Here is a 14,844-nt window from a genome sequence, read left to right as displayed (position 1 = left end):
AGCCTAAATAAATAAATGTGTCACGAAATAATGTTTTTTGTTGCTTATTTATTTATTTCATTTTGTCCATAACATTCCTGCAAACCGTCATGAAATACGACTTGAAATAAAACTGTCACTTTCACTCGTCAAAGTTGAGACGGTGGGCTCTAACACGCCCTCTAGTTACTGATTGGTGAATTGATGGCACAAGAATTAATTAGAAAAATGCTTACTACTGCCAATGAAATGGATTCTGCTGAAGATATTACGTATTTCAGAGAGAGAATTGAAGATTTATCGGAAGAAATTACAGAAGAATTTTCAAACAACATTGCCACTGATCAGAGCTGTAGAGTTGTCTGAAAAAGTAGCTGCAAATATGCACCTGACTTTATACTTGTAAAACAAAGGTCAAATACTCAGTTCAAAATATTAGTTGGTGCTGCTTTGGGCATTCCATGTCAAAGTACCTAAACAAATACAGCCGTTGTAGCTTACCGTATATCAAACTGGCTTATTCGTCTTGTGATAGTCTTCTCCAATAGACCATATTAATGTGCAATTTGTCATACTTTTATACCGCATAATAGAAGGTGTTCTATTGACTCAGTTGGAATGTCAAAGGATGGACGTCCAGAGCAGGGAACTGTTTCACCTGAACTGGAGTGTAGTAGAGTCCCTTCCACCTGTTCTTTGATAATTTCAAAAATAGTTTCATCTATATCGGAGTCTAAAAGGGCTGCCAACATGGTCATTTCTTCCGATAAATCTTCAATTCTCTCTCTGAAATACGCAATATCTTCGGCAGAATCCATTTCATCGGCAGTAGTAAGCATTTTTCTAATTAATTCTTGTGCTTTCGATTCACCAATCAGTAACTAGAGGGCGTGTTAGAGCCCACCCTCTCAACTTTGACGAGTGAAAGTGACAGTTTTATTTCAAGTCGTATTTCATGACGGTTTGCTGGAGGGTTGCGGACAAAATGAAATAAATAAATAAGCAACAAAAACATATTTCGTGACACATTTATTTATTTATGCTCTCATTTCATAACTTATTTATTTATGCTCTCATTTCATAACTTATTTATTTAGGCACTCATTTCATGACACATTTATTTATTTATGCTCACATTTCACAGTACTTTTTATCTATTTACGCATTTATTTATTTTTGTCCGAAATATTCCTCCTTAGCGTATAACTGGCCTTGAGTGAATATTGTTTCTTTGTCTCTTATAAATAAACCAAATTTTTCAAGTGTTTTTCCTTGTGATTTGTTAATTGTCCTTGCAAAAGCTATTCTCACAGGAAACTTTATTTTTCTAAAAAAAAATATAACTACAATACATGTTTTGAGAGCTTGTTTAGGGGCAAGAGACTAAATGTTTCCAAAAGAAATGACAGTGTTTCAAAACAAGGACGCACCTTGTGGCAAACATTATTGCTTTGCAATGCTATGACATGTGACACCGAAGCTGACAGAATGGGGCTCAAATGAAAATTGATTCCAGAGTTAAAATTTCTTGATTATGTACTGTAAAATCCAATAATTTGGAGAGGAATCCCTACAGCACCAATTTATTTGTGTTTTTATTTAGTTGATATTGATGGTAAACAAACTTTTTCTTTTTTTTTTTTGACCTATAAATACTTGTACTTGCCACTCTTTAGCCATTTACAGTACAGCTCCTTTATTATATTAACAGAATAATAGCCATTTATGTTTGGGTATGTATTTTAGGTGCAAGAATGCCAAAAAAAACCTTGGTGAATAAGGGGCTAATGTTGACATTCCTCCAAGATTGCACTCTGGCTGTAGCTGAAAGGACCAATGTAATTTTTGACATAATTGTGTAGCAGTTTAGGAAAAAAAGAATATGATTTGTGTATGCAATTTGCTGTCGAACTACTGCATCTATATTGCATATGAGAAAATGTGAGGTGAGTCCACAAAGACGCAATGCAACTCCTTCTGGCCTTCTCTAAACTTCTCCATCAACATCCTCAGAGCAAACATTGCATCTGTGGTGCTCTTTCTTGGTATGAAACCATACTGCTGCTCACTAATCATCACCTCACTTCTTAACCTAGCTTCCACTACTCTTTCCCATAACTTCATGCTGTGGCTCATCAATTTTATTCCCCTGTAGTTTCTGCAGTCCTGCACATCCCCCTTATTCTTGAATATCGGCACCAGTACACTTCTTCTCCACTCCTCAGGCATCCTCTCACTTTCCAAGATTCCATTAAACAATCTGGTTAAAAACGCCACTGCCATCTCTTCTAAACACCTCCATGCTTCCAAAGGTATGTCATCTGGACCAACAGAATAAAAACCCTAACAAGCTATAAAATTAAAGAAGGCCTATTCATGACATACATTGGATTCCAATTAAGCAATTGTGTTGGAACAAAAATCTGCTGAAGCTACAGCCCTCCAGGATTCAACTTTAATCTAAAGTCCCTTACTATAGGAATTAGTTTTGGTCATTCTTCATGGACAAAAGTTGAACATGGTATTTGAGAAGGCTTATGTTTTATGAGTTTAAATTATAGAGATCATAAGGTAGTCATGCCACATATTTTAGAGTAAAAGAAGCAAAAACTTACGTAAGAGGTAAAATAATATAAGAATTTTTTTTTTAATGACTAGGGTGTATATAAAATGATGGGGGGGAACCTCTCTCTATGCCCAGTATACTAGAACAAAATATGCCAAAGACAGGAGCAGTGTCACAAAACTAATTCAATTTAAGCAATATCCCCATGAGGAAGGTGATTAAATTATGAATGTAAAGGTAACAAAACAAGCAGCATCAAATCAAACCCTAGCTGTCCCAAAATTCAAGTATCTGTTAGGCAGGGAGGGATACTGCTTTTCTCACTGCTGAAAAACACACTCCCAATAGTACAATGAACTCTCCTACTTTGCTCCCAAAGTTTTTCCTTCTCAGAAATTGTACATCTACACTCCCTACCTGTTAGTTAAAACATTACCCTATAGTAGCCCTCCTCCTGAGTGTAAACTATAGGCCTTTAAAGTCTAATTAGTGTCAGTTTCAGGTTGATGAACAAAATCTGAAACTCCGGGTGCTGCTTTCTTGGCAGTTAAGTGCTCCTGCACTTCTCATACCCAGTTCCTAATTGAAAGTCTAGGAGCCTCCATGGTGAACCCAGTGCTATTCTCCCTGTGCTGTATAATATGCAGCAACTCTTTTATTTTCTATGTGGGAGACCTCCCATTTTTTTGCTACTGGACGTTTTCAGCCAGATCTGTTTGCCTTCTACTAATATTCCACATCTTCTTTCAGTCTCGCTTTATTTATTTACTTCCAAAGCACATAGAATATACATCCCCCCACCCAGTTTAGTGTTTCAAGTAGAAAAATAATGTTGAATTTTCATTTTGGTAACTTTAATGCATAATACAGTAGTAAGCAAACAGTGTAAAGACTTAACCACTTTCAAAATACCTATACATTATTTGTGTTGCTGTCTTTCTCATCACTTCTTCCAGCTAGCTGTCTTTCATTAAAGAATTATTGATTTTCTTTTACTTTCTTCTAGGTTTGCTTGTAGGTGTGATCTTGCGATATGGCATTCCATCCACCAGTTATCACAACAAGACACCTCCCAGTTGTTCCCTGAAGGAGCGACCAGTACCCACACTTCTGCTCAATGTTGGAAACAAGTTTTTTGAATATACCTTGAAGGGAGAGATCAACTCACGAGAGATACATAATGTAGAACAAAATGATATGCTTCGAAAGGTAACTCTACATTGCTTATTTTTGTAAAAGATCCTCATGAAATATTAAACTACACCAAATAAAATGAGCCAGGAGTATCCTTTTCATAGCACAGTTAGCAATTGAAAAGGTCAGCTTTCACTTTGTCAGAAATAACATTTTATATAATATGATTAGCATTTTAAAGAGCCCTAAGGAGCACTCAGTTTTACTAGACTGCAACATTTAAGAATCTTTTACCCATTTTAATGGAAATACACAAACGTTTTGCAAGTGGCATGTTGACTAATACAGTTGGGTGTTGGTCTTTTGTTATGTTTTGTAGGACTGGAAAAGATACAGTTCACCGTCTTTTATAAAATCTATTTTTATTTCATTTTTACAATAGATTTGCTCAGGATAAATTGCTAGCATTGTTGTTTTTATTTTATTTTCTGTTTATTAAGTACTGAATGCTTGACATTTTTGGCAGCATTGTTTTCTAATTGTTCAAGGTTAGCACAAGCACAAACTTGGTGATATGTATCATTTACAGTTCAAACCTTGCTGCATTTGATGTATTTTTTTCATTTTTCTTTGTCACCGAATCATGAAAGTGATAGTGAAGATAATTGTAAATTGTCAGTCTGTACTTTTGTGATTATATGTGGTATCTGGAATAGATAGACAAAGCACATGTAGACACTTACAAATATGCAGCTTCTACAGATAGTGCATAGGCATGGAACTTAACACAGGAACTGTGTGACACTTAAGCTAATCATTGCAGTACTGTTATGCTTGAGCAGGGGTCCCCAAACTACAAACCACAGGCTGAATATGGCCCTAGACTGTCACTTTACTGGCTCTTTAAACAATAACTGTAATATGTGTGTGGCCCAGCCTATTGTACATTAAATTACCAAATATAGGCCTAAGTAAACCAAAGTAAGTGTGGTTTGGGCACCTGAAGCCACCATAGAAACAAAAATAAACCCATATAACCTCCCACATTCATTTTACCCTAACTCATTAAGTGAATCCTGAACTAGCTGCATTAAACAATGTCAAAGAAAAATTGATTTTGAGTGTAGGATATTTAATCATCAGTGGACCAATGACTTTTTTTTGTTCAGTGCAAGGACAAAGCCGTTTGACTCGTATGTCAAGCGGCTATTGCTGTCTTCAAAGAATTGTCACTATGAATCTTGACATATAGAAAAATATGATTGTCTGACAGGGCACATGAGGTCAGAAAAAAATCTCAGAATTAAAAAATGGATTGACGATTCAGCAGAATGCATTTTTAAAACAAAAACAAATAAATACTTTGTCAGTTTGTGCCACTTTTCAAGTAGCCAAGCTAATAGCTACATGTGGTAGACCGTTCACTGAGGGATAGTTTGTGTAGGAATGTCTGGTTTCTGTTGCTAAGGAGATGTGTAAAGATAAGGCAGACTTCTTCAGGGTGGTGAGTGTTTCTGTACCAACAATTACACAAAAAGTGAAAGAAATGGGTGACAATTTGCTTATACATTTGCAAAGGAAATCTAAAGACAATCTCTTTCTTTTTTTTTTTTTTTGAACTAGATCAGGGGTCCTCAATCACGGTCCTGGAGAGCCGCAGTGGCTGCAGGTTTTTGCTCCAACCCAGTTGCTTAATAAAAAGCACTTATTGCTAAAGTAACACTTCTGCTTCACTTTAGTGATTTTGAGCCTTTATTGCTTAATTTTGTCTTAAACAGCTATTTTAATTGCTCCTTATTATCAATAACATGCAAATGATAAGAGAGAGCAGCATTTCTCCATTTTGCTTATTTACATTTACACCTGTGTGTATTTATCTGCACTATTGGGTTTAATTAAATACTTGGAAGAAAAATGAAGAGAAAAAAGTGAAGGACTGAGAATTACTCGTCCATTTTAGCCTTCAAATCATTTGCATGATAGAAAGGGAAAGAAAATCTAGGATATGAGAATGACCTGACAAAGCAGAGTTAATTTAATTTCATAGCTTGTTAGTGCTTTATTGGCAATAATTGCTTTCTAATTAAGCAACCAGGTCAGAACAAAAACCTGCAGCCACTGCGGCTCTCCAGGACTGGGATTGAGGACCCCTGCACTAGATGAATGCAGTGATGTTTGCAATACAGCACAATTTTCATTCTGGGAACTAATGAGCAATTCAAAATCACAGAAGAGCTTGCTGCACTGCAGAGCATCTGCAGCACAACAACAGAAGAGGACATCTACTAAAACGTCCACCAAACTTAATAATTTGGGGCTCAACTGGTCTAATTTAATCCGTGTGACAACTGACGGTGCCTTAATCATGGTGGGTTCTGAGAGAGGAGTGGTTGCACACATCAACAGAGAGAGAGAGAGAGAGAGAGACAAATACAGTCACATGCGTCAGACTGCAACACACTGCTTGATCAACCAGCAAGCACTGTGTTCCATATCAGTTACGTGGGACTCTGTCATGAAGGTTGTGGTGTCTTATTTTAACTTCAGTGACAAACATGGAACCCAACATAGACTTCCTTGTCACTCAAAAAAAGACTCCTAGTTCACATTGATTTAGTTAAGTACTAAGATTAGTTAAGTACTAAGTACTGTTGAGGTTAAAGGCTATATTGTAATTTCATTGAAATTTAATGAAAAACAATTTTGTCTTTCAAATGTGCCTAGATTTATGGCATTATGTTTTTTTATTTTGTATTTCACCCCACTCCAGCCCCTCCATGGTGTGAAAGACAGAAAGCTGATTAAAACATATGAGGAACCATGTGCTAGAGAGTTATAAGAGTATGGTGCTAGTTCACTGCAAGATTACTTATGCATACATACACACTTTCCCACTGGGCCAATTTGGAGTCCCTGTTGATCTAAAGTGAATGTTTTGTATTGTGGGTGGAAACTGGAGTACCTAAGGATAATTTACAGACTAGCATAAACACTTTCTCTAAGCGCTTAAGACAGGTTCAAGGATGGACAGAGCCTTTCCCACAAGGAAGGAACCAACCCTGGATGGGACACCATTTCTTCATACTATCCAATTAGTCATAAACCTATACTCGCTCACATGGGGCCAATTTGAAGTTGCATCTTTGAGTTGTTGGAGGAAACACAGAACAACCCCATATGTTTGTGTAGTTGTTTGCCACATAATTTTTTTTCTTAAAAAAAAAAAAAACAAAAAAAAGAAACATTTATTTCTCTAGCATATTTTCATACAAAGAAAGTAGATCAAAGCGCTTTACACGATGTCAAAAAGAAGAATAAGAAAAAAATTAGGCAAGAATAAAATTAATAAGTAACAATATGCTTACACAACACAAATATATAATTAGTAGAAAAGTAGCATCCTTTTATATACACTATCATATTCGAAGTCTACAGATTAGTACGATGATTAGGTCAGATGGACGGGAGAACAGAAAAACCAAAAACAATTCCAGTTAAGTTTGAGTAAGAACAAAATCTGCAGTGGTTTCAAGGCCAAAAGGCCCCATGGCCCGTACTGGGCATTCTACCTGATTTAAATATATTTAAAATCATTTCTCATTGTTTGCAGGCTTCATCCTTCATATTCAATGCAGAATATCTTGTTGACAACAGGGGCACACATTACCGATGCCTGCTGTAATCAGGTGTTAGTGGTACAAAACACCACCACAGAAGGACCAAAACAGAGAGCAGAGAAAAGTAGAGATTAGTAAAGATTGTAAATCCCCAAAGAATATTATAATTCTATTCATTTATCATCTATTAAGAGTACAACTGAAGTGTAGCTACTACAAAGCCAAATTATAGAAGTGGATTTGAGTAGTTTTTTTAAAAATATTACACAGTGTTGGCCTGGTGTATCTCTGTTCATAAAGTATTTCATATTTTTGGAGCATAAAAGCAATTATGCATAGCTATTAAGCAGACTGCTAACCGAAGATCTAAAGTTATGACTTGGAATGCCTATTTTCCAAGAAATAGGAAGGAGCAGGAATGTTTTAAAATTTTTATATGCCATTAGCAGTATTTTAAAATCAGTTCATTTTTTGCAATGTAAATGGATTGTGATAAACTGGCCTCTGGTCTAATATTGGTACCCACTTCCGGCTCGGGAAGGTAGTGACGAAAAATAACAATGCAGGACTCTTTCGTGGTCCTGTAATTGGAATGAGCGTACTTTAAATCCTTGCACATCGATCCATTGGAGGACAAGTCTGGTGCCAGCAGCCACAGTAATTCCAGCTCCAATAGCGTATATTAAAGTTGCTGCAGTTAAAAAGCTCGTAGTTGGTTCTTGGGATCGAGCTGGCTGTCCACCGTGAGGCGAGCTACCGCCTGTCCCAGACACTGCCTCTCGGCCTGCGTGGTCCGAAACGTTTACTTTGGAAAAAATTTTAGTGTTCCAAGCAGGCCCCCCCGCTTGAATACCGCAGCTAGGAATATTTAAAAATTTTTATATGCCATTAGCAGTATTTTAAAATGAATTCATAACCATTATAACAATACTAAAACAGATAAGATGTATTCAGATTTTCTTTTTCTAGTTAAGGTGCAACTGATCAATGTCTGTCTGAACTGATCTTTTTTGGTTGTCCTAATTTGTTTTCAAAGCCCTCTCATGGTTTTTCAGGTTTAATACAAATAAATGATATTTAAATCATAATTTTTACTTCTGCACGGTTTACAGCAATGTGTACAAATATTTTCTTTAATATTTCTGATGTAAAAATAACTTGAAATAAGTACATTGTAGATAAAATGATTACAAAAACAACTGCAATGTCTGCTGCTGTTTATTCTGAAACTTTTCTTGAACCTATGTTTAAGACTAAAATTCTCTTAAAGTTCTGTGTATGATTCTTGTGGTATTCAATGATTTGGTTTTTTTTTTTGTTTTTAGGTTACATTTGATCCAGAGGTTTTCTTCAACATTTTACTACCTCCAATTATTTTCCATGCTGGTTATAGTCTTAAAAAGGTAGCTATTTAATTTTTTTATTCTTATACTTTCAATTATTTATTTTCTTATTTATAACCAAAGATAATGGGCAAACCTTACTTGGAAGTTTTTGAAGAAATACATTAATCCACCATGTCATATTCCACAGTCTCCAGCTAATACTTTGGCTCCACTCTTCCCCAACATACAGTGGTGTGAAAAACTATTTGCCCCCTTCCTGATTTCTTATTCTTTTGCATGTTTGTCACACAAAATGTTTCTGATCATCAAACACATTTAACCATTAGTCAAATATAACACAAGTAAACACAAAATGCAGTTTTTAAATGATGGTTTTATTATTTAGGGAGAAAAAATCAAACCTACATGGCCCTGTGTGAAAAAGTAATTGCCTTCTTGTTAAAAAATAACCTAACTGTGGTGTATCACACCTGAGTTCAATTTCCGTAGCCACCCCCAGGCCTGATTACTGCCACACCTGTTTCAATCAAGAAATCACTTAAATAGGAGCTGCCTGACACAGAGAAGTAGACCAAAAGCACCTCAAAAGCTAGACATCATGCCAAGATCCAAAGAAATTCAGGAACAAATGAGAACAGAAGTAATTGAGATCTATCAGTCTGGTAAAGGTTATAAAGCCATTTCTAAAGCTTTGGAACTCCAGCAAACCACAGTGAGAGCCATTATCCACAAATGGCAAAAACATGGAACAGTGGTGAACCTTCCCAGGAGTGGCCGGCCGACCAAAATTACCCCAAGAGCGCAGAGACGACTCATCTGAGAGGTCACAAAAGACCCCAGGACAACGTCTAAAGAACTGCAGGCCTCACTTGCCTCAGTTAAGGTCAGTGTTCACGACTCCACCATAAGAAAGAGACTGGGCAAAAACGGCCTGCATGGCAGATTTCAAGGCGCAAACCACTGTTAAGCAAAAATAACATTAGGGCTCGTCTCAATTTTGCTAAGAAACATCTCAATGATTGCCAAGACTTTTGGGAAAATACCTTGTGGACTGATGAGACAAAAGTTGAACTTTTTGGAAGGCAAATGTCCTGTTACATCTGGCGTAAAAGGAACACAACATTTCAGAAAAAGAACATCATACCAACAGTAAAATATGGTGGTGGTAGTGTGATGGTCTGGGGTTGTTTTGCTGCTTCAGGACCTGGAAGTCTTGCTGTGATAGATGGAAGCATGAATTCTACTGTCTACCAAAAAATCCTAAAGGAGAATGTCCAGCCATCTGTTCGTCAACTCAAGCTGAAGCGATCTTGGGTGCTGCAACAGGACAATGACCCAAAACACACCAGCAAATCCACCTCTGAATGGCTGAAGAAAAACAAAATGAAGACTTTGGAGTGGCCTAGTCAAGGTCCTGACCTGAATCCAATTGAAATGCTATGGCCTGACCTTAAAAAGGCGGTTCATGCTAGAAAACCCTCAAATAAAGCTGAATTACAACAATTCTGCAAAGATGAGTGGGCCAAAATTCCTCCAGAGCGCTGTAAAAGACTCATTGCAAGTTATCGCAAACACTTGGTTGCAGTTATTGCTGCTAAGGGTGGCCCAACCAGTTATTAGGTTCAGGGGGCAATTACTTTTTCACACAGGGCCATGTAGGTTTGGATTTTTTTTTCTCCCTAAATAATAAAAACCATCATTTAAAAACTGTATTTTGTGTTTACTTGTGTTATATTTGACTAATGGTTAAATGTGTTTGATGATCAGAAATATTTTGTGTGACAAACTGCAAAAGAATAAGAAATCAGGAAGGGGCAAATAGTTTTTCACACCACTGTATAACTAACTCATTCTATTCACCACATTTTTGTAAATTTTGAAGCAGGTTGCTGGTGGTGCAACTGTTTTATAGAAGAACATGTGGTAATGTGTTTTGAATTTAGATCTTATGTTTTTATAATGTTTATCATATACTTTCTGTGGTGTTAGACTTAATGAATAGCATGTTAATGAATATTAGATTTATTGAATACTACTACTGATTTACTGTGTACTACTGATACTGACTACTGATAGTATTTCTGATTCTGCTTCTGCTGAAGTTCATAGTCTACCTTCTTTTATTAGGTATTTTCAGGGTTTCCATAAGGAGCCAAGTGCCCCCATCATGTCCCATCTCTTAAGATTTTAGGCATTGAGCTTTAAACCCTAACAGTGGTTTTAAAGGGTTAATTCTGTCATATAAAACTGACTGCATATTCTTGGTGTTGACAGCCATCACGCTCAGCACAGGGGCCACAATACTGCTGTGCATTGCTTTTTTTTTTTTTTTATAATGCAGCATTTACTTCACAGGAAATTTAATTTAAACTAACTCACAAATACAGTCTACAATGTGAATTTGGGTTTTACTTGGAAAAGAATAGCCAAGAGATAAATGTGTAAAGCAGTAATAGCACTTTAATCTGTTGCAACAAAAATGGAAGGAAACCAGTTTTATTTTAAAAGCTACAATAATTGAATGTTATCCTTTTGTGATGTGATGTTATATATATATGCCTGTGTGTTACTTGACATTTAAAAGAATATTTTTGTGAATTGTGGGATATATTCTTAAAAAGAAATAATCACTATGCCAACAAACTTTATTTTAAAAAATCACAGATCCAGCTCTCTGGGTGTGAGATTTATAAGCTTTCTTAAAACAGAAAATCGAGACTTAATTGTAGAGAGGGTTTCTTTTGTTTCACTTTTGGTTGATATTTAATATTTACTCAATATTTAATGGGTAGTAGACCTATTCTTGATTTTTGTGTATGTGTGTATACTGTATAATTGACTATCTTTCATGTTTTTTAATTATTTTTTTATGTAAATGGATTGTGATAAACTGGCCTCTGGTATATATTGGTACCCACTTCCGGCTCGGGAAGGTAGTGACGAAAAATAACAATGCAGGACTCTTTCGAGGTCCTGTAATTGGAATGAGTGTACTTTAAATCCTTGCACATCGATCCATTGGAGGGCAAGTCTGATGCCAGCAGCCACAGTAATTCCAGCTCCAATAGCGTATATTAACCTGCAGTTAAAAAGCTCGTAGTTGGTTCTTGGGATCGAGCTGGCCATCCACTGTGAGGCGAGCTACGGCCTGTCCCAGACACTGCCTCTCGGCCTGCGTGGTCCGAAACGTTTACTTTGAAAAAATTTGAGTGTTCCAAGCAGGCCCCCCCGCTTGAATACCGCAGCTAGGAATAATGGAATAGGACTCTGGTTCTGTTTTGTGGGTTTCCTGAACCGGGGCCATGATTGAGAGGGACTGTCGGGGACATTCGTATTGCGCCGCGAGACGTGAAATTCTTGGACCGGCGCCAGATGAGCAAAAGTATTTGCCAAGAATGTTTTCATTAATCAAGAATGAAAGTCGGAGGTTCGAAGACAATCAGATACCGTCATAGTTCCGACCATAAACACTGGCAACTGGCAGCCAACTGGGAAACCAAAGTTTTTTTTGTTCCTTTTTAGTATGGTTGCAAAGCTGAACCCTAAACAACAACAACAACAACATTTATTTATATAGCACATTTTCATACAAACAGTAGCTCAAAGTGCTTTACATAATAAAGAATAGAAAAATAAAAGACACAAGAAAACAAAATAAATCAGCATTAATTTAACATCTAATAAGAGTAAGGTCAATGGCCAGGGGGCAGAAAAACAAAAAACTCCAGACGGCTGGAGAAAAAATAAAATCTGTAGGGATTCCAGACCATGAGACCGCCCAGTCCCCTCTGGGCATTCTACCTAACATAAATGAAACAGTCCTCTTTGGATTTAGGGTTCTCACGGAAGGGCTTGATGATGATGGTCATGTAGACTTCTGCCTTTTAATCCATCCATCATTGTTGGAGCATCATGAAGCTTTGAGTAGGTGGAGGTGGTGCAGGCCACCACCACAAAAAACGGAAAAAGAAACAGAAAAGAGAGTAGGGGTCAGTATGATTTTAGAGCCACCATGAATAGTTATTATGAGGAATTGAACATACAGAGTATCAGGATTAAGTTAAATTAAGTTAAATTGAAGTTATAAAAGGCCATGTTAAAGTAATGTGTTTTCAGCAGTGTTTTAAAGTGCTCTACTGTATCAGCCTGGCGAATTCCTATTGGCAGGCTATTCCAGATTTTAGGTGCATAGCAGCAGAAGGCCGCCTCACCACTTCTTTTAAGTTTTGTTCTTGGAATTCTAAGGAGACACTCATTTGAGGATCTGAGGTTACGATTTGGAATATAAGGTGTCAGACATTCCGATATATAAGATGGGCGAGATTATTTAAGGCTTTATAAACCATAAGCAGAATTTTAAAGTCAATCCTGAATGACACAGGTAACCAGTGTAGTGACATCAAAACTGGAGAAATGTGTTGATTTTCTTTTCCTAGTTAGGATTCTAGCAGCTGCATTCTGCACTAGTTGCAAGCGATTTATGTCCTTTTTGGGTAGTCTTGAGAGGAGTGCGTTACAGTAATCTAGTTGACTGAAAACAAACGTGAACTAATTTCTCAGCATCTTTCAGTGATATAAGAGGTCTAACTTTACTTATGTTTCTTAAGTGAAAAATGCTGTCCTAGTGATCTGATTAATATGCGATTTAAAATTCAGATTACAGTCAACAATTACCCTAAGCTTTTACCTCCGTCTTGACTTTTAATCCTATTGTATCCAGTTTATTTCTAATAGCCTCATTGTATCCATTATTGCTAATCACTAAGATTTCAGTTTTCTCTTTATTTAACTTGAGAAAGTTACTATTCATCCATTCTGAGATACAGTCAGACATTGTGTTAGTGAATCAAGAGAATCGGGGTCATCAGGTGCTATTGATAAGTACAGCTGTGTGTCATCAGCATAGCTGTGGTAGCTCACGTTGTACTCTGAGATAATCTGACCTAACGGAAGCATGTAGATTGAGAAGAGCAGCGGACCCAGGATAGAGCCTTGTGGAACACCATATGGATATCATGTGTCTTGAGTTGTAATTACCACAACTAACAAAATATTTTCTCCCTGTCAGGTAGGATTCAAACCAATTTAAGACACTGCCAGAGGGGCCCACCCATTGACTAAGGCGATTTCTAAGAATATTATGATCAATGGTGTCAAATGCAGCACTCAGATCTAAGAGGATGAGAACAGATAAATGGCCTTTGTCTGCGTTCACGCGCAAATCATTTACTACTTTAACAAGTGCAGTTTCTGTGCTGTGATTTGTTCTAAAACCGACTGAAATTTATCAAGAATAGCATGTTTATTGAGGTGGTCATTTAACTGCATAATGACTGCCTTCTCCAGAACTTTACTTAAGAAAGGCAGGTTAGAGATGGGTCTAAAATTTTCAAGAGCCGAGGGGTCAGGATTATGTTTCTTAAGAAGGGGTTTAACTACAGCAGTCTTAAGGCAGTCTGGGAAGAACCCCGTATCTAATGACAAATTTACTATGTCCAGAACATTATCAATTAGCACGCCTGATACTTATTTGAAAAACCTTGTTGGTATTGGGTCAAGGACGCAGGTGGAGGATTTTAATTGAGATTTTTTTGTAAATCAGGTAAATCTATCCTAGTGAAAGAGTTTAATTTGTTTATAACAGGATGCTGGGGTTTAGGAGGATCCTTAGTGTTGGAGGGATATATTATGTTATTTCTAATATCATTAATTTTTTGATTGAAAAATACAGCGATAGCCTCACAGGTTTTACTGGAAGTACTTAGGAGGCATTCCTTTTGAGTTACCTGGGTTTAGCAGGCGATCAATCGTAAAGGAATTGACGGAACGGCACCACCAGGAGAACCTCACCTGGCCCGGACACTGTGAGGATTGACAGATTGATAGCTCTTTTTATTTAATGCCCGATACCACAAGAGAATAGCATTGTATTTTTGCAGACTCTGTATTTAAATTAAGCAAGTTCAGTAAATAGTTGCATATATGGTAGATTTAATTTATAAATACAGGGTCATTCTAGATAAAACTTTTTAATGCATTTAATTATTTATTAGTTCATCATAGAAGTCTGATGTTTCTAATTATTCATTACCTGAAGACAAACAGCCACAAAAAATAAGAGGAAGGCTATATGTGGACCTCCTAGTAAATACTGTGGTTGTGAACAAAAAGGTGACACTAGGGGGCAGCTGACTCATCCAGA

The 14,844-nt window shown here is 36.8% G+C and overlaps 1 protein-coding gene across 3 annotated transcripts in view; it reads left to right on the top strand.

The window, feature by feature from the left end:
* slc9a7 (solute carrier family 9 member 7) overlaps positions 1-14,844 on the top strand; it is a 184,130-nt gene that overhangs the window by 60,490 nt on the left and 108,796 nt on the right. For all 3 annotated transcript variants that reach the window (XM_039744722.1, XM_039744723.1, XM_039744724.1), the window contains exons 2-3: positions 3,552-3,754; positions 8,622-8,699. In XM_039744722.1, coding sequence (XP_039600656.1) covers positions 3,552-3,754; positions 8,622-8,699 — 281 coding nt within the window. The remainder of the gene's footprint in view (positions 1-3,551; positions 3,755-8,621; positions 8,700-14,844) is intronic.

Source organism: Polypterus senegalus, chromosome 2 (assembly GCF_016835505.1).
Source record: "Polypterus senegalus isolate Bchr_013 chromosome 2, ASM1683550v1, whole genome shotgun sequence".
Lineage (NCBI taxonomy): Eukaryota > Metazoa > Chordata > Cladistia > Polypteriformes > Polypteridae > Polypterus > Polypterus senegalus.
This window is presented reverse-complemented; position numbering and strand designations above follow the sequence as displayed.